Below are 23,216 nucleotides of genomic sequence, written 5' to 3'. Positions count from 1 at the left end.
ACTACATTTTTTTTTGCCGAATTTGTTATTGAATATTTTTGTATATTTAAAATCTCGTTTGATTTTATATTATATAATTTTTTTGAAATTTTATTTTTTAAAAATTAAATATAAGATCTTAAAAGGATTTCAATTTTCACTTGATTTGACCGAATGTTTGGGGCTTGGGAAAAGTAAAGAGAAAATATTGGCCCATCATTCAAGATTTTATTTGTTGCCCAAAGTCAATTGGATAAAGTCTGAAGCCCATGTCAAGCATTTGTTACTGGAAGAGGCCCAAATAAATAAAAGAACATGGGCAGATTTGCCTTGTGTGATTGGGCATCGTGGACCTTCTAAAAGGAAAAAGGTAATACTATGATTGATTTTCAGGCTTTGAATATAGAGCCAGTATAAATTTTTAAGAATTAAATTAATCAAATTTTAATAAAAATAATCAAAACTAATCGAATAATAATAAAAATAAAAAACCGAAATCTATTTATTTCGATCCGTTAATTTAGTTTGAATGAGAGATTTTTTTTAGGTATATTTTAAAAATATCAATAATATTATATTTAAAACATATACTAATAATGAATTTTTTTGATCATTTCACTTGTAAATTTTGAATATAAAAAATTTATTGAAATAATTAAATAACTACTTCTCCTAATCAATTCCTTTTGAAATAAAAAATTGTTCCAAATTAACTGAATTCAATTAATTTTTATCGGTTATTTTGATTTGAACCAATTAATACTCAATCTTACACGTTCATTATGAAAATAAAAACTAAAATCCTATAATTTTCAAGATTTGAATCTAAACCGTTAGTTAAACTTGACTAGTGATTTTTTTAAGCCATTAAATGATATCCAAAAAGAAAAATCCCATGAACAAAGGCTTTCCACATTTTGATCTATGAGTTAGTATTGATTAGAAGCTAAATTAAACCAAAAAAAATATATATGAAAAGAATATTCATCAAAAGAATATGCAATGTTGTTGACTCTATCGTATCTTATTGCAAATTTTATTCTTTTGATAGAAATATCTATGTGCTGTTTCTACCTTTATAACATAATAATTAAAAGGCCAGGGTTTCATTAAATTAAATGCTAGGATTCTCCCCAGTGCACAATTGATCCAAACTGCTGAAGAAATGGCCATTGACAGGACCTTCTCCCAGTAGAGAGGTACTGGGCAATTATCCTGTTTGCATTTTGATCTTTGAGTCTTCCCTTGTTTAATTTACTTGGTTTTTCTCTAAGAAAACTCCAAAGCTGTGATTCAAATTTTCCTGCTAGTCAACATTCAACTTGTGAACTCTGCTCGCAATTTTGCAGCTTCATCGAGTGGCAGACAATATGCTTGCATATCCTTAGGAAATCTCCCTTGGTTTTCCTTTCGTTGACAAACACAGCTAGTTGCCCAAGAAGCAACGTGCATGTTCACTGCGCAACTTGCAACTTTTGCTATGTTATGCCTACTAATAATGGAAGAGAATATCAACGCTCTATGCTTTTGGAAAAACTGAACATTGAAGGCATTGACTGACGAAACTCTTCCAATGTCAATCCTTATAATATGGCGTGAATGGGTGTTTGGGATAAACAGCTAAAGAGACATAATATTGCACATCATTATTCTACAGGTCAAAGATATGGATTTCTATGGATCACATTCTTTAAACGCGTATGAATTTTATCATTATTTTTATAAAATAATACAATACATCCTCAATGGATGTAAATTATATTCGAACGTTTATATTTATGTTTTTGAAAAAAAAATAAATCATAATTTAGAACGAGCTCAAATGCATAAATCTAGCTAGTGATTCTACTACTCAAAAACCAATAACCCAAAAAACCTTAGTAATTCGTTTTAACCAGCTTGAGGGAAATCCACCAAATCCCAGAAACCATGAGCTGGGCAAAAGCAAAGCTAAGGTTACAAGCCTAACTATAATGAAATGAGTCATGACATTTTTTTTTTGGTTTTTTGTTCTTTTGTTAACCTCATGACTTGGTCATAGTCAACCAATACTCAATAGTGCATAGTTCAGTACTTTTCTATTTAAATTAAGGGCATTAAGCCTCATGCATGTCGACTGTCCAATCCCTCTCCCCCTTAAACAGCCATGGCTACCTATCTCTTATTCCTTATCATAGCAGCTTCTGCATTTTCCACGCTTAACGCTGATTGTAAGCTTATATCTATAAGCCTTTGATATTTTCTTGTACTAAAGTTTCGCTTTGCTTGTATGGTGTTTAATTTTGTTGAATTATTTTACAAGTTAATCAATGTTAAAGTATTTTTGCTATGGTGAATTTCAGTGAGCATTGACTGTGGAGAGTCTGATATTTACGCTGATGACTATTCCATGGGTTGGGTTGGAGATGAAAACTACATTCAACATGGCGAGGCAGTGGTGGTGCAATCTAGCAAATCAGTGTCTCAAGCCATGACCACTCTGAGGGTATTCACTGATAGGAAGAAAAACTGTTACTCCATTGCTGCTGGCAAGGGATCTCAGGTTCTTGTACGGGCGAGCTTTTTCTATGGAAATTATGACAAGAAATCGTCTCCCCCAAGTTTTGATCTACTATTCGATGGGAATCATTGGGCCACGGTGGAGACTTCAGGTGACGAAGTTGTTTCCCATGAGGTTATTTATGTCACAAAGAGGGACACCGTGAGTGTATGTGTAGCTCAGACATCTCCCAACATGTTCCCCTTTATATCAGCTATCGAAGTCCGGAGCTTAGACGAGAAAATGTACGGCCATATTGATTCGAATTATGCTTTGATGTTAAGGAGGAGGGTTGCTTATGGCACCAAAGAAATAATTAGGTATATGTTTTGCTTTAGCTAAAGTATCTGATTCGTAGCGTCAGATTCCCTTTCTGAGGTTTTTTTTCTCCCTGCACTGATAAATCTATTTCTGTTTTTTTGTACTTGTTAGGTATAGCGATGATCTTTACGACAGAATATGGGTTCCAGCTATCAATGGAGGCGATTTCACGGTGCTCACAAGTGATGAATCATTCATTGATGTTAGTTTAGACGATAACCCTCCAGGAGCTGTGTTTAAAAATGCATTTGCCCCTAACAGCACTTCCATATCCATACAATTAGGGACTAATCTTCCCGCAACTGAAGTTCCTATTTACATGAACATGTATTTCTCGGAAGTTTCAGTGCTTGATTCAACCCAGAGAAGATCCTTTCAGCTTTACATAGATGGCAAGTCTACCTCAAACCCCTTTATCCCATCTTATGGAAAAGCAGGAGAAATGTACCTGGCCAACTTCTCTGCCTCGTCCAACACTAACTTCTCTTTGGTAGCCACCTCTGTTTCCACACTGCCTCCTCTTATCAATGCACTGGAAGTTTTTACCGTCAGTGATGAGCTAACAGATGGAACCAATAGGGATGATGGTAGGTATCCAAGGCGTAACTAATTATCTTGATGTTTCATATATCCAAACATGAAATTTTGGGATTTTTGTTCATTGATTTCTTTATGCTGTTTTCTAGTGGAAGGATTGGCCTCTTTGCAGAATGAATTTGATGTACTGGGAGACTGGGGTGGTGACCCTTGCCTTCCTTCACCATATTCATGGGATTGGATCAATTGCACCTCTGCTTCCACGCCCAGAGTAACAGCATTGTAAGTTCCTTATAATTTTCTTGCTAAATCGTTAACAAAAGCACTCTAAGTTTCATGATAACCTGATGATTTAGAATTTTAAAAATCTTTCAGGTATCTCGGTAGCTTTGGTCTATCTGGTTTTCTTCCTGACTTTAGCTCCATGACCGCCCTCGAGATAATGTGAGTTTTATAGCTCCAACTTTATCAGTTAAATCTGCTTGATCTCAATCATTTGGTGTTTGAAAATTATCTTATCTTTTTGGTTGCAGAGATTTGCACAATAACAGCCTAATCGGGTCTATTCCTGAATTTCTTGGCACCTTGCCTAATCTGAAACAATTGTGAGTTTTCTTGACACTCTTTTTATCAGAATTCTCTTTCTCCAGTTTCCTGATAGTTAACTAAAATTGTTCTTCCTCCTTCAGGAACTTGGCTAATAATGAGCTTAGTGGACTAATTCCTTCCTCAATATCAAAGAATACCAAGTTAAAATTAGTGTAAGTAAATTACTTTTTCTTTATTCAATCATGCTACAAACTGGTTTGATTTCTCCAATGATTCACATTTTCATTGTTATGAATCTCAGTGTAACAGGCAATCCAGATTTGTGTGTCTCTGGCAAGTCGTGCAAAACAGCCAGTGCAGATGGTGATAACCCAACTTTCTCCTCAAGCAGCGGCAAGAAAAAGAAGAACAACCAACCAGTAATACTTGGAACCGTAATTCCAATTTTTGTACTTCTCTGGGTAATCGGCGGAGTTTTTGCCGTGCTTCATCATAAGAGAAAATCAGCAGCCACTACAGGCGCTAATGCAGGTTAGTTATAATAAACAAACGTATTCTGAAACAGTAACTAACACCTCTTTATATGGGAGAAATCAAGTTCTGAATTAAGCACGATAAACGTAAGCTTTGTTTAAGAAACAATGTCACCCTGTTTTTACTTTTGGGGGGGTTTATTTTCAGGGCAAGCAGGAGGAGCCAACAGGCCTAACGGCACGCCACAGGCAGGGAAAATGCAAATGCCAATGCAGATGGCGGCTAACAATATGGCTCAAAATATAGTCAATGATTTTAGGGTGAACATCCAGGAGCAGCAACCAGCTCAAGATCAACCAGTTGACCAAAACGATCAACAAAATCAACAGGGAGGCGGGTATTGATGGTGAGAATCGCCATGATCTTTAAAAAGCTCAAGCTGTTAGAGTGGCATCTTTCTTTCTTTTTTGGTTATTGTTATTACGTGAATGACTATTCTCTATAAATGAAAAGAGTGTGTTATTGAACATTGGATTTATCAAAAGAGAAGAAAAAAATGAGTTTAAATTTTCCTGCTAGTCAACATTGAAGCTGTGAACTCTGCTAGCGTTTTGCATTTTCGTCGAGTGGCAGAAAAATGCTCCATTGCCTTAGAAATCACCTTTGGTTTATCTTTCATTGACTGACGCTGGAAGTAGCCCAATAAGCAGGGGTGGAGGCAATACATTTAGGGTTTCTTCCAAATTTTTAAAATTTTTTATTTATTATATATATTTTTAAATGTTCATCAAAATTTTTTATATTATATATATTTTATAATGATATCTTTAAAATAATTTTTAATTAAATATGCAAATAAGTTCCTAAACCATATCAAGAAAATCAATTAGCCCTTATCTTTGTATTACATTCAAATAAATGTATAAACTTTTATTTGAATCAAATAAATTCCTTACACTAACTGTTAACTAACTTCCGTTAGTTAACGATACAATCAGCAATTTTTGATATCACGTTATCTTCCATGTTGATAACGTCAATGTCATGTGATAACTAACGTGGCATAAAAAATTACTGATTAGTAATTGGATTTTTTCCTTTATTCATTCAAATGTCCAAAAATTATTAATTAGGGACTTGAACAAAAAATAAATAAAAAAACTAATTGTTTGTCGTTTCTTAAGTGATTACCATCTTCTTTATTTTTCCTAAAAAGACCTTCACTTCTTTAACATTCCCTAAATCCATTGTAGCTTATAGTCAGAATGTCGTTTTCTGTTTACAATTTCTATTCCTTTTCTAAAAATCGTTTTAGAGGTAATTTTGAATTTTCAAAATCTGTAAAAGATGTGGAGAGAGAATTTATTATTGTTAGGAAATAAAATTTAACGCGATCAAATTTCTCTTACAAATTCTAAGAAAGAGAAGAGTATCATATTTCTCTTATAGATTCAAGGGAAGAGAAGATAAGTATTTGACTTTCTTTTATCGTAGATCAACATTGTGTGTATTTGTTAATTTTAGTATTATAAACATTGTATGTCCTACCTTTACTCTTTTTCTTCTTAAAATCATTTTAAATATTTTCTGATTTCTTTACACTAACTTTCAGTCGAGTAACAATAGTTTCAATCAAACTGAAAAGTTAAATAAGGTTTTTTTGTTAAGAAGGATGAATTGTAATCAGTTAAAAAATGATATAATCAATTTGAAATAATTATTTTTTTTACTTTTTTGTCTCAAATCCATAATTGATAATTTTTAGACATTTGGAAAGGAAAAAACCTAATTTCAAGTTAATAGTTTTTGATGCTACGTTATCTGTTTCGTAGCATTGACGTCATCAAAATAACAAGTCAACATGCCACATGATAGAGGACGTGACGTAAAGAATTGTTGACTGTACCGTTAACTAAAAAAAGTTAGTCAACAAATAGTGAAAGGGTTTGTTTGACTCAAAATAAAAATTAAGACGTTTATTTAACTTAAAATAAAATTTAAGGGGCTGATTTGAAGGCAATAAAAGAATAGAAGTTAAATTGACTTTTTTGATATAGTTGGGAGCTTATTTAGGTATTTAGTTATAATTTTTTAATTTAATAATTAATATAAATAAAAAATTAATGAAATGACTCTACAATCCTTATTCAACTTTATCTTAATTTCTCCCCACTTTTTTTTCTTTTTCTTTTTTTTCTTTTATTTTTACTTTTCTATAACTCACCACCGAAACACACTTTATTCTTCAAAAGAAATTTATAAACTTGTCAGCTTGGACAATGAAGGACGAATATCACTCACCACCTTTGTGTGAAATTAAGAGAAGGTAAGGTTTTCTTTTATATTCTTCTTTCTATTATTATTAATTTTTTTATTTTTATTCTATTTGTTCATACGTTATAAGTTTCTATAGATTTTTTTCTTCAAATTTCTACAAACTATCAACCATGTTCTTCTTTTTTCTTTTTTGTGATGTGAGTTCTATATTCTACTGACTATATATTTTTTTCTGTTACCTAGATTTTTTTTCCATGATTTTAGTGTTTAAGAATTAAAAACTTATTATATATGTGATTCTCAACTATAAGTTATAGTGTACGTTGTACAATTGGTTGTTGCTTAAAATTTAATCAATAAATTTTTTATTAATCTTGATTATTTTTATTAATCCTGATTATATAAGAGAAAATTATCTTAAGTATATTTTTTATGTGCTTTACATTTTATATTTAGTTGAAGGGAAATTATCTTGAGTATATAAGAGGAAATTATCTTGAGTATTTAATCTTTAAACAATCTTGATTATATAAAAAGAAATTATTAATAATATATCGTATTTAATTATTTATATTTGTTGCATTATAGTTTGATATTTAATATTTTAAGTTTAAATAAAAATAAAATAAGAATATTGAATATTGACTGCATTAATTTTTTTTCAAATTTGATTAAAGTATGAGTAACTTGAAAATAATTAACAATTTTTTTAAAAGAAAATATACAAATCGTTCAAATAATTTTCTTGCAGTTGAGCCAGCAAGTCTCAATATTTCAACTTATGAATAAGAGTAGCAAACATCATCGAGCGCAACTTTTTAACTTTTCTAATTAAGGGACTATTATAAGTCTTTTTTTTTATTTATATGTTATATAAAATTATTATCTATTATAAATATTTTAATTGTTGGTTAAATTCAACATATTAATTTTAAAAATTTTTAATTTTTATTCTTCTTCCTCTTTGACCTCAAACAGAAGTTGATTAGTTCCGTCCCACATGCATGCTTAATGCAAATTGCAACTTTTGCTATGTTGTACCTCTTACTAGTGAAAGAAAATATCTAACACCCTACACTTTAGGGAAAACTGAACAATTGAGGCATTGATTGAATAAAGTCTTCCAAACTCAATCCGTGTAATATGGTGTTAGGGAAAATATGAACAATTGAGGTATTGATTGACTAAAGTCTTCCAAACTCAACCTGTGTAATATGATACAAAAGGAGGTAGCATTCATGTCAAACATGTATAAGTTTATCAATTTATTTATAAAAAGATAATATTTTTATAATTAATTAATAAAAATAAATAGTTTAATCATGAGTGATGATGTGTATTTTGAAATAGAAAATTAAATATTGATTTCAAATGGACTCAAATGCATAACCTTAGCTACTAATCTTATTACTCTCGACCAATTAAACCAAAAACTTGATTAATTCATATATATTAACCAGTTTGGCTATATATGTGTGACAAATTTCAATTTTGGACAACAATGATGACTTGTCATCGAGGATTGAAGATAATCCACCAAATCCTAAAAACCAGGCATGAGTAATTACCTTCTGGTTCTTTTTGCTGGAATAATAACCCCATGACTACGTCATATATAGTCGACCTAGACTAAATAGTGAATACTTCACTACTTTTCTATTTAAATTAAGGGCATCAAGTCTTATGCATGTCAACTGTCCATCCTTCCCCTCAAACAGCCATGGCTACCTATCTCTCATTTCTTATCCTCATAGCAGCTTCTGCATTTTCCACTCTTACCGCTGATGGTAAGCTTATATGCATATATATAAGCCTCATATATTTTCTTTAGTTTGCCTGCATGGTGTTTAATTTTGTTGAATTGTTTTACAAGTTAATGTTAAAGCATTTTCGCTATGGTGAATTTCAGTGAGCATCGACTGTGGAGCATCTGATGTTTAACGGTCATGGCTATTCCATTCGTTGGGTCGGGGATGAAAACTACATTCAACATGGTGAGTCCGTAGAGGTGAATCTATCACACCATTGTATCGACCCATAACCACTTTAAGGGTTTTCACTGATACGAAGAAAAGCTGTTACTCCATTGAAGCTCACAAATTTTCTAAGGTTCTTGTCCGGGCGAGTTTTTTCTATGGAAACTATGACGGGAAATCATCTCCTCCAAGTTTTTCTATGGAAATTATCAGAAGAGAAAGTCGGCAGCAGCCATTGCTACCACAAATGCAGGTTAGTAATAAGCAACTGCCACTTTTTTACTACAGTGGAATTCCTTGAAAGTACAGTTCCAAGGAAATTAACAAAAAGAAAACCTAGTTTGAAAATACAATGAATGTTAGCTTTGTTTAAGAAACAATGTCACCCTGTTTTTTCTTTTGGGGTTTAATTTCAGGGCAAGCTAGAAGAGCCAACATGCCTAATGGTAAGCCACAGGCAGGGGATAAGCAGCGGCAGGAGACGAATAACGTTATGGCCCAGAGTTTTGTCAATGATTTTAGAGTGAACATCCAGGTGGAGCAATCAGCCGGAGAAGAGCTTAGATTGGGCCGGGGCTACAAACCAGTTGACTTCTGGGTAGGCTAGGGCTTTGATGTTTAATCTTAGGCTTAGCTTAGCCTGGCCCATGTCATTGTTTTCTGACTCAGTTTTTTGTTTTTAATTATGATTAGTATATTATTTTAATAATAAAAGTTCAAACCTATGGTTGGATTAAATTATTGTATTGAGCCCACCTCAATTTTCTTAATAAATTATGAGATTAAACTTAAAATATATATTCTTAAAATCACATAATATATTTGAAATATATTTGAGAAATATTAAAATAATTAAATTTGAGACTTGATAAATCTTATACATTTCACGATGTAAAATCTTTTGTTAAAAAGTTTAAATATATATAAATTACATTTCAAAATAAAAGTAATATATCATTATGAACTTTAATAATATTATATTAAGATATTATAAAATAAAAAAATCTTAATTTTTCTCTTACATCATCTTAAAAGTTAAATTCATAAACTCAAAATTTTCATAACAAATACAGAAAATTGATGTAACATTATGAGTTTTAACAATAAAATAATCAGATATCATAATGATTTAATTTTAATAATAATAAATAAAAATCTCGACTTGCCCTTTAGTCTCAAACAAAGATTTTCCTCATAAATTATTCCATGAAAAAAGAAATTTCAAATATTTGGGAAACATAAAGCATATTTGTAACTTATCCCTTCTCAATAAAAATTTCACCACAAGTCAAAATCTCCTAAATCACGTCTCACATAAACCCTTCAAGATCGATAAAAACTCCTCACATCCAAAGGTCAATAAGTCGACGACCACAGTAAACGAAAGCAACATCACCGCACGCGAACATTGCCCATCTTCCAGTATACTTATCATCGACAAGCAACCATGTTTTCTACTTTCCCTGCTCGACTCTTTATTTTGTTCTCTTCCTTTCGCTCATTCGATTTAGGGCAAAAAAAAAAAAAAAAAAAGGAGAAATTGAACCCAAAGGAAAACGCAAGAACTCGCTCTTTGACTTAGCTCACAGGACAAATAGAAGGAAAATTAAATATCACTCTCGCTCGTTGATCTACCTTTGAGGTAACCCTCACTCTCTGTTCCGAGTCGATCTTAACTCGTCTGATTTCGATCTTCAATCGCACTGAGTTCATCTCTCTTTTTTTTTAAATTTTTTTACGATCTATTATTTTTTTTGTTCATTTTCTCAGTGAAGATTTTAGATTTGTGTTCTTTTGTGAATTTTGATATTTTTTAAATTTTCTTTGAATATTTTTTAAAAGGAATATAACGGATAGTGGAGATTGTGTTTTAAGTCGCTGTTTGGCTACTGAGAAACTGTAGGAAAAATGTGGATACCGTCCTTTCGATTAGCTCAACTGAACTGACCTGAATGGTAGTCTAAGGGTTTTTTATTCAATACTTTTCAAAATATTTGAGGATTTAGTTATTGGAAATGAGGAATTTAATAAAAGTCCATTTTCTTCTCATTTATTAAAAACCAAATGATTAGTTTGTTGGGATGACCTTCACTGAATTGCACTTATTCTCTCTTTTCTTGTTTGTTTTCTCATTTGTTGTCACTCCAAATGGTTTTGTTTTATTGATGTTATTTGTTATACTTGTTTGAACATTGCTGTCTTTTCTTATCATGAAAAATTTTCTTAATTTCAATACTGAGTAAAGGTTTCAAGGCCAAAGGATTTCAAATATGTGCTATAGAGTTTGATTTATTGGGAATGCTATCTGCCTATATTTTTTAAAGAAGGAGCAGATAAAAGCCCATTAATTTTAAGATATGTTACATTGTAATATGTCTCTCGATTTTTTTATTCTTTGGTTAGCATTTAATTTGAGAAAAAAATGAGTGGTATAAAAAGAATGTGATTTTGAGAATCTTAACTGGATATTTTTTCTCAAGTGTCAATTACATAGCCTAAATAGGAAGAAAAAGTTTAGTTTATTGTTGTTATATGTATCTTAAGTATTTTGGGAGTGTATTGCTACTGACATTGGGTTTGGTTCAGCATTGACTGCCGTGAAGTCCTCCCCTCCTTTATAGCATTTTGGGGTTAGTTTCTTACAATCATGTTGTCCTTTTCAGGCTATAAGCTGATACTCATTGTAACCGGCTTCTCAAATCAGGATTCAGTGTATTTATACTCAAGACATCCAAGGGCTGCTTCTCAACAAGGAATGATTTTTTGCATGACCTATTGACACCTGTGCAATGTCGGGGTTACTTAATGTATTGTCACTTTTAACCGAACAATTTATTTAGAATTGCAATTTTTTTGAAAATTAATCTAGTTTCTTGGACCAATTATTTTTCCGTTATCTTAATGAAGTATGTTGCTTCTGTAGGTGCACTTTATTCTTTGAGCGGTAGATAACTAGATATGCCTTTTTTTGTGGTTTTTAGATGCAACATATTGGGTTCTGTTGCTTCTGTATGTTTATATATATGTGAATGTGCTTGTTGTTGATATTAATATGTTATGGCATGTTGATTTTTAGTACATTAGAGTATGAATGTGTTCCTTGAAAAGTAAATTGGTGGCATTTCTAGATCATAGATGGTTGAATGTTTAGAAATCTTCTTCTATTTTTGGTCTTGTATCTTTTAATTGATATTTACAATCAAATCGGAATGTGGTACATATCTGTTGTCTGTATTCTTTTTCCTGGAACATTCTGGTTTGTATTTTTAATTACATGTCTATTTTTTAACTGGAAACTATAATGTGCATCTGACTGCAGTCTTCTATCAACGGATCAGCATCAAATCTTCCAGACAGTAGCGGGCGTTCTTTTGCTACATCTTTCTCTGGTCAGTCTGGTGCAGCCTCCCCTGTTTTCCATCACACTGGTGGGTAGATTTGACTGGATTTCCACTCATCTATGGTCTTCTAAACTCATGCAATTGCATTTTGTTTATGCAGGAACTATTCAGGGCCTGCATAATATTCATGGCAGCTTTAATGTTCCCAACATGCCTGGTACGCTTACATCAAGAAACTCAACATTAAATAATGTTCCGTCTGGTGGGGTTCAACAGCCTACTGGGAGCCTTTCTGGTGGACGATTTACATCAAATAATCTACCTGTTGCTCTTTCTCAGGTACGTGTAATATTCCTTCCATATTGTGATTGGGACCTTTTTACGCTGCATGTTTCCTTGCCCCCTCATGCATGGGCAATAGGGCAAACACACATAAAAATGAAAATAATAGGAGAAAATAAAAATCTTACATTCTTTTACTATGTACTTCATTTTCTTATGGATGCCACTTTTGCAGTTATCTCATGGCAGCTCCCATGGACATTCAGGAGTAACAAATAGAGGAGGTATTAGTGTTGTAGGAAACCCTGGATTTAGTAGTAACACAAATGGAGTTGGTGGTTCTATACCTGGGATTCTGCCAACCTCTGCTGCAATTGGTAACCGGAATGCAGTTCCAGGATTGGGAGTATCCCCAATTTTGGGAAATGCAGGTCCTAGGATAACAAGTTCTATGGGAAACATGGTTGGTGGAGGCAACATTGGGAGGAGCATAAGCTCTGGAGGAGGATTATCTGTACCTGGTCTTGCATCTCGTTTGAATTTAGGTGCCAATAGTGGATCTGGAAGTTTAAGTGTGCAGGGACAGAATCGATTGATGAGTGGTGTGCTTCCACAAGGTATGATCCATGAACTATTACCCCTATATTTTGTTGTTGGCTTGAGCAAAACAAGTTTTGTTACTATTGCTGCTGGCTATAAATGCCCTTGCATTCTATTTTTATTTATTATAGTAATATTTTTTTAGCACAAATCAGTATGATGTGCATATTTTTGGTTAATTTACCACCTCTCTGTCTCTCTCAATTTCTTTATAGTTGAGGTTGAGGAGTATTCTGGCTTCCTTTCTTGCATTGTTCTTCGTGGCTGCTCTCTTCTGACTTCTCAGTATTAGAAGTTGATGTGATTCTTATTGTTAGCTGATCCTGACTACATGTTTCATTTTTTTATTGTTTGGATTATTGCGTTTATATGATTGAATTTATATCTTGTGGATTTACTGGTTTAGCTAAGTTAACATGAATGACACTCTCTGGATTCAGGATCTCCTCAGGTAATTTCGATGCTGGGCAGTTCTTATCCTGCTGCTGGGGGTCCACTTTCCCAAAGCCATGTTCAAGCTGTGAACAATCTTAGCTCTATGGGAATGCTGAATGATGTGAACACAAATGACAATTCCCCTTTTGACATAAATAATGATTTCCCCCAGTTGACAAGTCGTCCTAGTTCTGCTGGAGGTCCTCAAGGTCAATTGGGTAATTGAAGAAAGAGGCCTTCTTTCTTTTTTTATTTGTCTTTTTTCCTGTTGCTGAAGTTCTAATAATTTAAGTTCATAAATTTCAGGTTCATTACGAAAACAAGGTCTTAGTCCCATTGTTCAACAAAACCAAGAGTTCAGTATTCAAAATGAAGATTTCCCTGCTTTACCCGGATTTAAAGGTGCACGGATATTCTTTGACCTGGTTTTGATTTAATGTATTTTACTTACTGGTTCACAGAAATTAATGCTGTATTTATTTATTACTTTTTGTGTACTTTAGAATCTAGCTTCAAGTTATATCAGTACTTAGTTTTAAAGTCGTTCTAGCATATTAGCTGTCTCTACTGAATCTTTATAGTAGTTTTATCAATGCATTTAATAGCTTACTTTTCATTTGCATGATGCTATTATTGTTTTTTTAACCATTGTGTTCTTGACCATATTATTATCCATTGTACAGGTGGTAATGCTGATTATGCAATGGATTTGCACCAGAAAGAACAACTTCATGACAATACCATGTCAATGATGCAATCGCAGCACTTCTCTGTGAGTTTCTACTTTTACAAATTTTAAAAATTCTGGTTTATTTTTATATTCTTATTTCTTTGAATGATTCCATGCTGTACATGTTATGGGTTATTTATTTCCTTTTCTTCTTCATTTTCTTAAAAAAATAGAGTAAAATTTAATATTATCGGGCTGTATCAATTATGAGTTTTCTCTAATACTTGTGTGTAATTTGCACAGATGGGGAGATCTGCAGGGTTTAACTTGGGTGGATCCTATTCATCTCATCGCCCACAGCAGCAACAGCAACATGCTCCATCAGCCAGTAGTAGTGGTGTCTCCTTTTCACCTGTAAACAACCAAGATCTTCTCCATTTACATGGCTCAGATATTTTCCCATCTTCACATTCGAGCTACCACTCGCAGGTGTGGTAGTCTGGTGCTGTAAATGGTTTCTTGCAAATGTAACTAAGAGGTTATTAGGGGTACAGGGAAAAATGTCTCTTTTTTTTTGGTCTGCATCTTTCTCAAATGGTACATGGGAGCACAGATTCATAATTGATTTAAAACATCATAATTCATATGTGAAGAGTGTTTCAGTAGGTGGACTGATTGGAGATTCAGTGTTGGTCTGACTGGAAGAAAGTGAAATTCATCCTTTTCGTTTAATCTTAGTACAGCATGGGAAAGAAAGGATCCGTTGAAAGTTGAAGCAATTGATTTGAATTTCTTATGATAACATTGTTCATGTGTGCATTGATGTTTTTATCTTATTTGTAGATGATAAATAGAATTGGTCCTAACCAATCCTCTCATTTTTGTTTCAGACAAGCGGACCACCTGGGATTGGGCTAAGACCTCTAAACTCACAAAATACGGTTTCTGGTATGGGTTATGACCCGATCATCCAACAGTATCAGCAACACCCAAACCAGTCCCAGTTTCGACTGCAACAGATATCAGCTGTCAATCAGTCATTTAGGGAACCGGGCGTGAAATCAATGCAGGCTGCACAGTCTAATCCAGATCCTTTTGGGTTACTTGGTTTGCTAAGTGTAATTAGGATGAGTGATCCTGATTTGACTTCCCTTGCTCTTGGAATTGATCTGACAACACTTGGGTTAAATTTGAATTCCTCGGAAAATCTTCACAAGAATTTTGGTTCTCCATGGTCTGATGAACCAGCTAAGGGTGACCCAGAGTTCACAGTGCCACAATGTTATTATGCTAAGCAACCACCAGCTTTACATGTGAGCTGTTCTCCTCTTTTCGCCCTTTGAGAACCTGCTTAATGCAAGTGTCTGAATTTTCTTCTGTAGTTCTGATTTTTTTTTGGTGTATGCAGCAAGGTTATTTTTCTAAGTTCACAGTGGACACATTATTCTATATCTTTTACAGGTGTGTTTGTACTTCTATATGTTGGTTGCTTTTGTATTGTATATTCCAAGATCTTATTCTTAGCCATTCGTATTTCTCTGTTTCTAATGCAGCATGCCAAAAGACGAAGCTCAATTATATGCTGCAAATGAACTGTATGCTTTCTACTGAATGAATTGCATTGTGTGATATTTATGCACATTCTTTTTTCCAACCTTCATTTAACACTTCTTGTGGGCAGTTATAACAGAGGCTGGTTTTACCACAAGGAGCACAGATTGTGGTTCTTAAGAGTCCCTAATTTGGAGCCACTTGTCAAGACAAACACGTATGAGAGATCTTCTTATCACTGTTTTGATCCAAGCTCATTCGAAACAATCCGTAAGGTTGGACATGCTCTATTCCTTTGGCATTACTTATGTTGCTTCTTACTTTCTGTTTTCTTTTGAAAGTTCATGTTGCTTCTTGCTGAGACTCTAGTTGCTGAATGCTGACTGTATTATCTTGACTGCAGGATAATTTTGTTATCCAATACGAGGCGTTGGAAAAGAGACCAGCTTTACCTCAACATTAACAAGTTTTTTTGTCATTTAAAATGTAAAGCTTAAGCATGTAACTCATTCATTAGGACATCAGTTTGCAGCATTAGTGTTTTTCGGATTTAGCAATTTCAGCATCTATTAATCTTTTATCAATGAGGTCGCTTTTCAGTTTTCTCCTCCATAGCAATGAAAAATCTAATGCGCGATAACTGTTAGTACCATAATTACCATCTATGCTACTCTAGCCAGTCATTCAAGCCCCTAGGATTCAAGGACTTGTTTTAGAGTCCTCCTATCCCAGTGCCTTCAATGGTTCAACCCCTTTCTGTTTAAAGTATCATCAGTATTATTGGTTTTAACTATTACAGGGTTTACGCCATTTGTATTCAGTTCTTCAAGCACTTCCATGTTTCTAGCATGAAAGTATATTCGGTGACAGGTAATTTTATGTGCAATTCAATAACTATGTTGCATCCTAAAACAATGGAAATGAATAGGAAAAATGCGAAATGCTAGGAATTTTGAGGATGATCTTTTATTGCTTTGTTTTCTCTAAGACGGACAAGTTGATTGCATTCAAAACTTGGAATCAAGTGATATGTACATGTGATGCATAAACATGTGCAAAATTAATTCTGACGATGCTGTCGAAGCAGGTCATTAAGCTCTTCCTCATCAATCATTTGCACGAAGGGTGTATGATAATAAACGCTTCCCGCATTAGCATCCATAGATGTTTCTTCCACGGTTGACATTGATCCTGGATCATCATTTTCCAGCGGTAGGTGATGTATGTGTGAAGAACCAGGATCGGTTGCGACACCATCTCCATTTGACATAGACGAAGTATGTTCAATGGCCAGTGATGATGGCCTAAACAATGCTTCTGTGCTCAGAGTGGTGGAAACCATCCCCTCCTGAGGCTGTCCGCCGCCTACCTCCACTTCTGTCACTTGTCCTTGAGTGAGTGTTTTCTGTTTTCGAACTAAGAAATAAACAAGGAAAATTACAAATACTAGGAATATAGGTAAACCAACAGCCAACCCGACTATCAAGGCCAATCTTTCACCCCTGGATTGATTCATCCCCTTGTTTCCAATCCTGCAAAGAAATAATAAAAGTGAAAAAATAAGGTTTGATTACAGCGATTTTTCATGCCTGAATTTGAGTCAAGTGTCAAATTATGGGCCTTGCTTACATGTATTTTAGTTGTTTATTTCCGGTTATACTTTGCAGAACATCGCCGGTAAAACGATTATCACGGAGGTCACTGAGAAAGAGAAAGATATATCATTGAACCGAGGTGACAGAGTAATGAGTCATGTTACTTGTCCATATACGTTGACTCGCCTTAGATTGGGCAGCTTTCCCAGAAAATCTGGAATCGGACCATCTAGGCTGTTGTTCCGCAGATCTCTGAAGCAAGAAGGAAGCACAACAGTACAATGCATTAAGCATATAATGTAAAGAATATAATATGTTCTAAGAAGGCCAAGAAACTTTTACATTGTTTCCAGGGCAACCATTTGGCTAAAATCTGGGAGAGGACCATCAAGACCGTATCCCGAGAGATATCTGCAGAACAAAATGAACGTTGTTTCCAGGGCAACCATTTGGCTGAAAACTGGAGGGTTATCTCCACCTCAGTTCACCCATTGCCAGACTGTGTCATTTGGAAGACATGGTTCCCCGCTCCATTCATCTAGCTGCTTGAAGGCGTTTATCAACACTGCTAGTCCATCCACTGTTTAACAAACTTAGCTTTCGACTTAGCCGACGAGTGTGTGTATATATATATATATATGACAGTGGAAGATCAAGAGTGGAAAATGCCACTTACAGTCATCTTTTGATGCATATACTGCGACAAGAGGATTGCTAGCTGTGTATACTTCGATTGGGCTTATTACCGGAGGCAGTGCGGAATTGTTGGTTGAAACTAGCTCAATGTTCAATTCCGAAGTACCAACAGACGTGACATTTATCCACACGCCATCACACCTCTGATACACAGGGCTGATTGCGTATGCAATCTCATTATTCACGTTTATTGAATGATCTATTTACAGTTGTATCCAGAGACTCAGTGAAGTACAGTTCCACGTGATTAAGGTGGTTCGTTTTGCTAAATGTGAAAGGCAATTCGATTCTGTCTGATGGACTTAGAGCTTGAACTGCTTGGATTATAGCTAAAACTGGGGAATCATTAGCGGTTGTTGCAGTAAGAGAGGCAAAAGTTGCAGTTATTGCCACCGAGCCAGGCGGAGTCATTGGTTTCCATTCGCGGTTGTGGGTATCAACAGGGTACCTGACAGATAAGATACATTGGTGCTGTCATTTTAAGGATTAAAATTTTCTTTTCTTCTCTGTTCACTCCCACGTTATGCAATTATGGGATCTTACTCTAGAATCCATTCCTCGGGTGCTGCTCCATAGTTGTATCTGTAGCCATTGAACCAGGCTCTATCTGTTGTCATCTGGGCATAGATTTTATCAGGAACTGGCCAGGATTTCAAGAGGGTGATAAAGGGGAACTGCTTATCATGAGTTCGAGCCAAACATATACTGGTAGTATCCCCTTTGGCTACATAAATCATTTCGTAATAGGAAATTGTAGACGTGTCAGTTACAACAGTAGCCCACTTGCTCCCATTAAACTCAAGGTCAAACGTTGGTGGATTGGAGAGTCCATCATAGTTACCATACAAGAAAGTAGCTCTTATGAAATATCAGATGGATGTTGTGTTAGGCAAAGAGTAGCAATTCTTGTTTTGTTCGGTGAAGGCGCGTAGGGTAGTAAATTGTTGTATTAGTAAGGTAAGGCTGTTTAGTGACACGACATAGTTTTCACCTGTTCTGATAAAATCCTCATCTGCCTGCCAAAACCCACTTTCATCAGAGTAGCTGGGCCCTGATCCACAGTCTGTTCTCACCCATTCTGATGTATCTGTTGCAGCCATTCAAAGTATCTATCAGAATTGAAATGTTTAGCAGATGATTTTTTTTTTTTTTTGCAACACATGGTTATGTATTAAGACTGTTTGCAATATGAAATCAGATGTGCAAATGAATCTCTATAAGATTAGAAAGTTCAAAGTGTACAGACTATATAGAGAAAGGAAACCATAAAATAGATTCTTTAAAGAGTGAGGACAGAGAGTGCAAACCCAATAATGCAGACTCAGAAAGGCCGGGGTAAGGAAAGAAGAGCCGAGTGCATTAATTTAATAGCATACCTTGAGATAGGCCTTTTAGAACAAAGAAAATCAGAAACAAGGAGTTTCTCATTGAAGCTCTTTCTCAGGACCTGTCATTAGATACTGATTAACTAATAAGCTGTCTTTTTGAGGACTATACGATGCACTTAAATAGGAAAAGTAGTAGCGAGGAAGGCAACAGGGTAGTGGACCTCACACGTTTTGATGATCACAAAGACAATGTCAGATTGGGCTTCCTGTTATTGTCAGCTTCGTCATGGTATTGGCCAAGAAGTTGGTTTAAAAAGGTAGTAAAAACAACTTCCTGCATTGGCATTCACACTTCTGTTGTACTTTGTGTAAGTTCCAAGATTGTTGTCTAAGAAAAGAAAAGATCTTCTATAATTCAAGGCTTGATGCATTAACAGGAGATTTATGTCTTTTTCAGAAACTGATCTGTCATGATGTAAATATTTGTCTACCAAACCTCATATGATGAGAGTTATCAAGATATTGGAGTTCACAGTCAGTAGGATTATAAAATGTTGAAGGAGGCAAGAAAGAGATAAAGCTAAACAAACCAGAACATGATTATGTGTTGTTGGTTAAGGGTACAAGCTTCAATGCCATGGGTCTTAGCACTTGCTTTATCAAATGTGTTAGTGAAGCCACGGAATGTGGAAAGAATGTTGAACACTTAAGCACTCTTTCGACTCTGTGTTTCCATTACAATTGTTACAATCCCAGGAACAGGAAGATACTACAGACTTCCTCCATCAAATCCTTAATTATTGTAGTGATTTGATGAGGTAGCTAACTCAGTTATTATCTCATGTAGTACCTCCACAGTCTCCATTCATATCTATACGTCAGTCGCTCTGCAGGATCATTCTCATCTCTTATCGTTTCTATTTTTCCAGTTGGAGTTGGTTTTTTTCTTATTCCATATTTCAAAACCAAGAAAATAACAAGACACAGCACTAGTATTGAACCAAGAGACAACCCAATCTTCTCTGCCTTTTCGTTTTTTCCCTGACCCAAATTCTCATTCCCATCTATCCTGCTCGCCTCAGACATAAACAGGAAAAATGTTTAAGATTAAAAAATAGCAAAGGTAGAACTTAAAGTAGTGCCAATGATTAGCCTGCTTACATGTATTTGATTTGCTTGTTATCAGTTATAGTTTGTGGAACATTGCCATAGAAATCATTATCACGGAGGTCACTGAGAAATAGTATAAAAGAAGAGAAAGAACAATGATTTAGTAGAGAGAACTCAGATGATAATAGAAGTACTTTACATTGTTTCCTAACTACACATGTATTGAGCAGGTTATATAATACTAGCAGTAGCCGTAGGTTAGGCAGCTTTCCAAGAAAATCCGGAATTTGGCCAGTAAGTCTGTTATTATGTAGATCTCTGATACAAGAAATGAAACAAAAACAGCTGAACGTATTAGCATAAAACAATCAGATATGACAGTGTCATTACAGTGTAGTGGTGAATGGTTAAATAACTCACATTATTTCAAGGGCATCCATATGGCTGAAATCTGGGAGAAAACCTTGGAGACCATATCCAGAGAGATATCTGCAAAATGGTAAAGTTTTTTGTTTAGAAGTACAGTTATCTCATGCTACTGGAACTATCACATTTGAAACTGAAGTACAACATTTAGGTCTTAGGTGTAACTTGTAAGAGAAGTTTTCAGCCTGGAAGTGCAGCATTTAGGTTTCAGCCAACTTTCTAGCTAGGCATGTTAACAGTAAACTAGATACCAGGAGAGAGTTGTCCTCAGGACCATCAAGCTGAGTGGTCTAAAAGGGAATATGCTTCAATCTCTGGGTGAAATATATATGCAAGTAGCTGAAATAGATATACATTGAAATTACTCTTGGAGGTTGATCACTGCTGCAGTTCAACCATTGCCAGATGCTGTTATTAGGAAGGCATGGTTCCCCGCTCCATCCCTCCAGCTGTTCAAAGGTGTCAACGAACTCTCCTAATCCATCCACTTTTTTAACAAACACAGTGGTCAAGTTAAATTCAAAATATATATATTAGATAGAGAAAGAGAAAAATTTAGGGGAAATGTGCCTTACAGTCGCCTTGTGGTGTAGTTGCAGTGACTAGAGGTTCACTAACAGTGTAAACTTCTATGGCGCTTATTATTGGAGGCAGTGTAGAAATATCAGTTGGTAATAGCTGAACATCCAAATTACCGACAGACAGGGAATTTGTCCCTACGTTGAGACAGTTCTGGTATTCTGGGCTGGTGGCATTCGCGACGAAAACATTGTTTACAGTTACATTGAATGATCTACTTGCATTAGTTGCCAGAAATGGTTCAGTGAAGTACATTTCAACATGGTCAAGGTGGCTCACATTGCCAAAAGGGAAACTCAAGTCGATTGTATCCGTTGAACTTGGAGCGTGAACTGCTGTGATTATTGCAGAATCAGGGGGGGCATTAACACATGTAACATCAAGAGAAGTGAAATTTGCAGTTACTGGCTCCAGGCCAGATGGAATCATAGGCTCCCATATGCGGTTGTATTTATCGTCAAGGTACCTGATATATAACACACAGGATGCAAGACATTATTTCGACTTTTAAGGTCATTAGGTTAGTTTCTATCTCAAACGCGTTTGCAAGTCAAACATATAAGTCTAAGATCCCAAATTTGTTCTATTCTCCCATGTCAAGTGTAGTGTCTTACCCAAGAATCTGATCATTGGCTCCATAATTGTAGCGATAGCTATTGAACCAGGCCATATCCCTTCTCATCTGGGGGTACATATCAGCAGGCAATGGCAAAGATTCCAACCTGAAAATGAAGGGGAACTGCTGATCTTGAGTTCGAGCCAGACAAATACTAATGCTGTCTCCCTTGGTTGCATAAATCATTTCATAGTAGGTGAAACTAGTCATGGTAGTCACAACAGAAGCCCATTTGTTTCCATCGAACTCAAGGTCAAAGGTTGGTGGCTTGGAGAGGCCATCATAGTTTCCATACAAGAACATAGCTCTAACAAGATATCTGGTTGATGTAGGTGTAGGCAAAGTGTAACAATTCTTGTTCTGTTCCATGAAGACACGAAGTGTGCTCAGTTGCTCTACTTTGGAAGAGCTGCTCTGGGGGACTTGTTTGTTATTGCCTGTTTTAATGAAATCGTCATCTGCCTTCCAAGTATCCCCGTTTGCATCTTTATAGGTTGAGTCCGATCCACAGTCTATCCTCACCCAGTCCCATGTATCTTACACAGGCATTCAAAGTATGCATCAGTGTGGAAGAAGGATTACATTTATATATTGCCATTGTTTGCAATGGCATATCTCATGGCTCAAATGACTTATGAGATTAACCATTTCAAATTAGTATCAGTACATAAAGGAATACGAAAGGGTGAAAAAATTGCAGGAGACAGATAATTTCATGGATATTTTGGCAAAAGGATTCCCCCTTGGCAGGTTTGTAAGGAAAGAGTGCAAAAATAGTTTTAGCGGAATCTGAGATCCAGTATAAGGAGTGGAGAGTTAAGAAGAGACTGGTACTTCTGTACTGCTTGGTGTCACAATATGTATGACACGTCTCTATTATGAATTTAAAAGAAAGTTTGGTGCAATTTACATCTAACTATACCTAGCGCTAACTGAGTTATCATCTTTTGTTATGCATAACAAGTTTGATTAATAATTGAACTGAGTAATCTTGGTGACATTTCCTTTGGTTGATGGTGTTTCATTCATGAGCTGTACACCCTATCTGCATTGTGTTCTAATGAATTTGAGGTAACCTGGAGTTTTCTAAGCCAATTATGACCTGAAGTAAAAAAGCAACAGGATAAAAGATTCTAGATAAGTTATCAGTGGCATACCTTGAGAAAAGGCTTTTTGAGCAAAGAAAATTGCGTTCAATGAAAGACAGAAAGTAGCAAACCAGGAAAACTTTTTCATTATTCCAACTCTCCCTTAGTACCTTCCATTGGGAAGTGAGCTGGCTTAAAAGGGATGGTGTGAAGAAAATAAATGCCAAGCCGATTGCATAGTAGCGCC

At 35.1% G+C, this 23,216-nt stretch overlaps 2 protein-coding genes, 2 long non-coding RNA genes and 1 other non-coding gene across 8 annotated transcripts; 3 read left to right on the top strand and 2 right to left on the bottom strand.

Annotated features, from left to right (window-relative positions):
* Nucleotides 1-1,927: 1,927 nt before the first annotated feature.
* LOC18590780 (kinase-like protein) lies at nt 1,928-4,977 on the top strand. Its single transcript, XM_018126944.2, has 9 exons — nt 1,928-2,189; nt 2,322-2,838; nt 2,951-3,426; nt 3,526-3,658; nt 3,752-3,820; nt 3,910-3,981; nt 4,066-4,137; nt 4,227-4,456; nt 4,607-4,977. The coding sequence occupies exons 1-9, from the start codon at nt 2,126-2,128 to the stop codon at nt 4,801-4,803; spliced, it is 1,830 nt and encodes a 609-aa protein (XP_017982433.2). The 5' UTR covers nt 1,928-2,125; the 3' UTR covers nt 4,804-4,977.
* Nucleotides 4,978-8,302: 3,325 nt separating this feature from the next.
* On the top strand, nt 8,303-9,350 carry LOC18590779 (uncharacterized). Its single transcript, XR_001929303.2, has 3 exons — nt 8,303-8,463; nt 8,586-8,905; nt 9,069-9,350. It is a non-coding gene; the product is annotated as an uncharacterized LOC18590779 (long non-coding RNA).
* Nucleotides 9,351-10,113: 763 nt separating this feature from the next.
* Nucleotides 10,114-16,136, top strand: LOC18590778 (NOT2 / NOT3 / NOT5 family). Of its 4 annotated transcripts, none has more exons than XM_007016501.3 (14): nt 10,114-10,294; nt 11,316-11,459; nt 11,972-12,041; nt 12,154-12,332; nt 12,511-12,892; nt 13,316-13,528; nt 13,617-13,712; nt 13,994-14,082; nt 14,284-14,469; nt 14,871-15,293; nt 15,389-15,441; nt 15,534-15,575; nt 15,662-15,806; nt 15,935-16,136. In XM_007016501.3, exons 2-14 carry the CDS (start codon nt 11,442-11,444, stop codon nt 15,992-15,994), a joined length of 1,956 nt encoding a protein of 651 aa, XP_007016563.1. In that variant the 5' UTR covers nt 10,114-10,294; nt 11,316-11,441; the 3' UTR covers nt 15,995-16,136. The 4 variants fall into 4 exon arrangements, with proteins under 4 accessions (XP_007016563.1, XP_017983589.1, XP_007016564.1 ...); XM_018128100.2 differs by having other exon boundaries at nt 11,972-12,080; nt 13,316-13,519; XM_007016502.3 differs by having other exon boundaries at nt 11,972-12,080; nt 14,284-14,394.
* Nucleotides 12,000-12,080, bottom strand: LOC148761055 (small nucleolar RNA snoR35). The gene has a single exon (XR_016028707.1). It is a non-coding gene; the product is annotated as a small nucleolar RNA snoR35 (small nucleolar RNA).
* Nucleotides 16,137-16,727: 591 nt separating the features above from the next.
* LOC148761054 (uncharacterized) lies at nt 16,728-17,610 on the bottom strand. The gene is made up of 3 exons (XR_016028640.1): nt 17,469-17,610; nt 17,161-17,378; nt 16,728-17,063 (listed from the first exon to the last, which is right to left on the bottom strand). It is a non-coding gene; the product is annotated as an uncharacterized LOC148761054 (long non-coding RNA).
* Between the last annotated feature and the right edge of the window lie 5,606 nt (nt 17,611-23,216).

This window comes from Theobroma cacao, chromosome 9 (assembly GCF_053813885.1).
Source record: "Theobroma cacao isolate CCN51 chromosome 9, ASM5381388v1, whole genome shotgun sequence".
Taxonomy (NCBI): domain Eukaryota; kingdom Viridiplantae; phylum Streptophyta; class Magnoliopsida; order Malvales; family Malvaceae; genus Theobroma; species Theobroma cacao.
The sequence above is the reverse complement of the archived record's forward strand: the minus strand, read 5'-3'. Positions and strand labels throughout refer to the sequence as shown.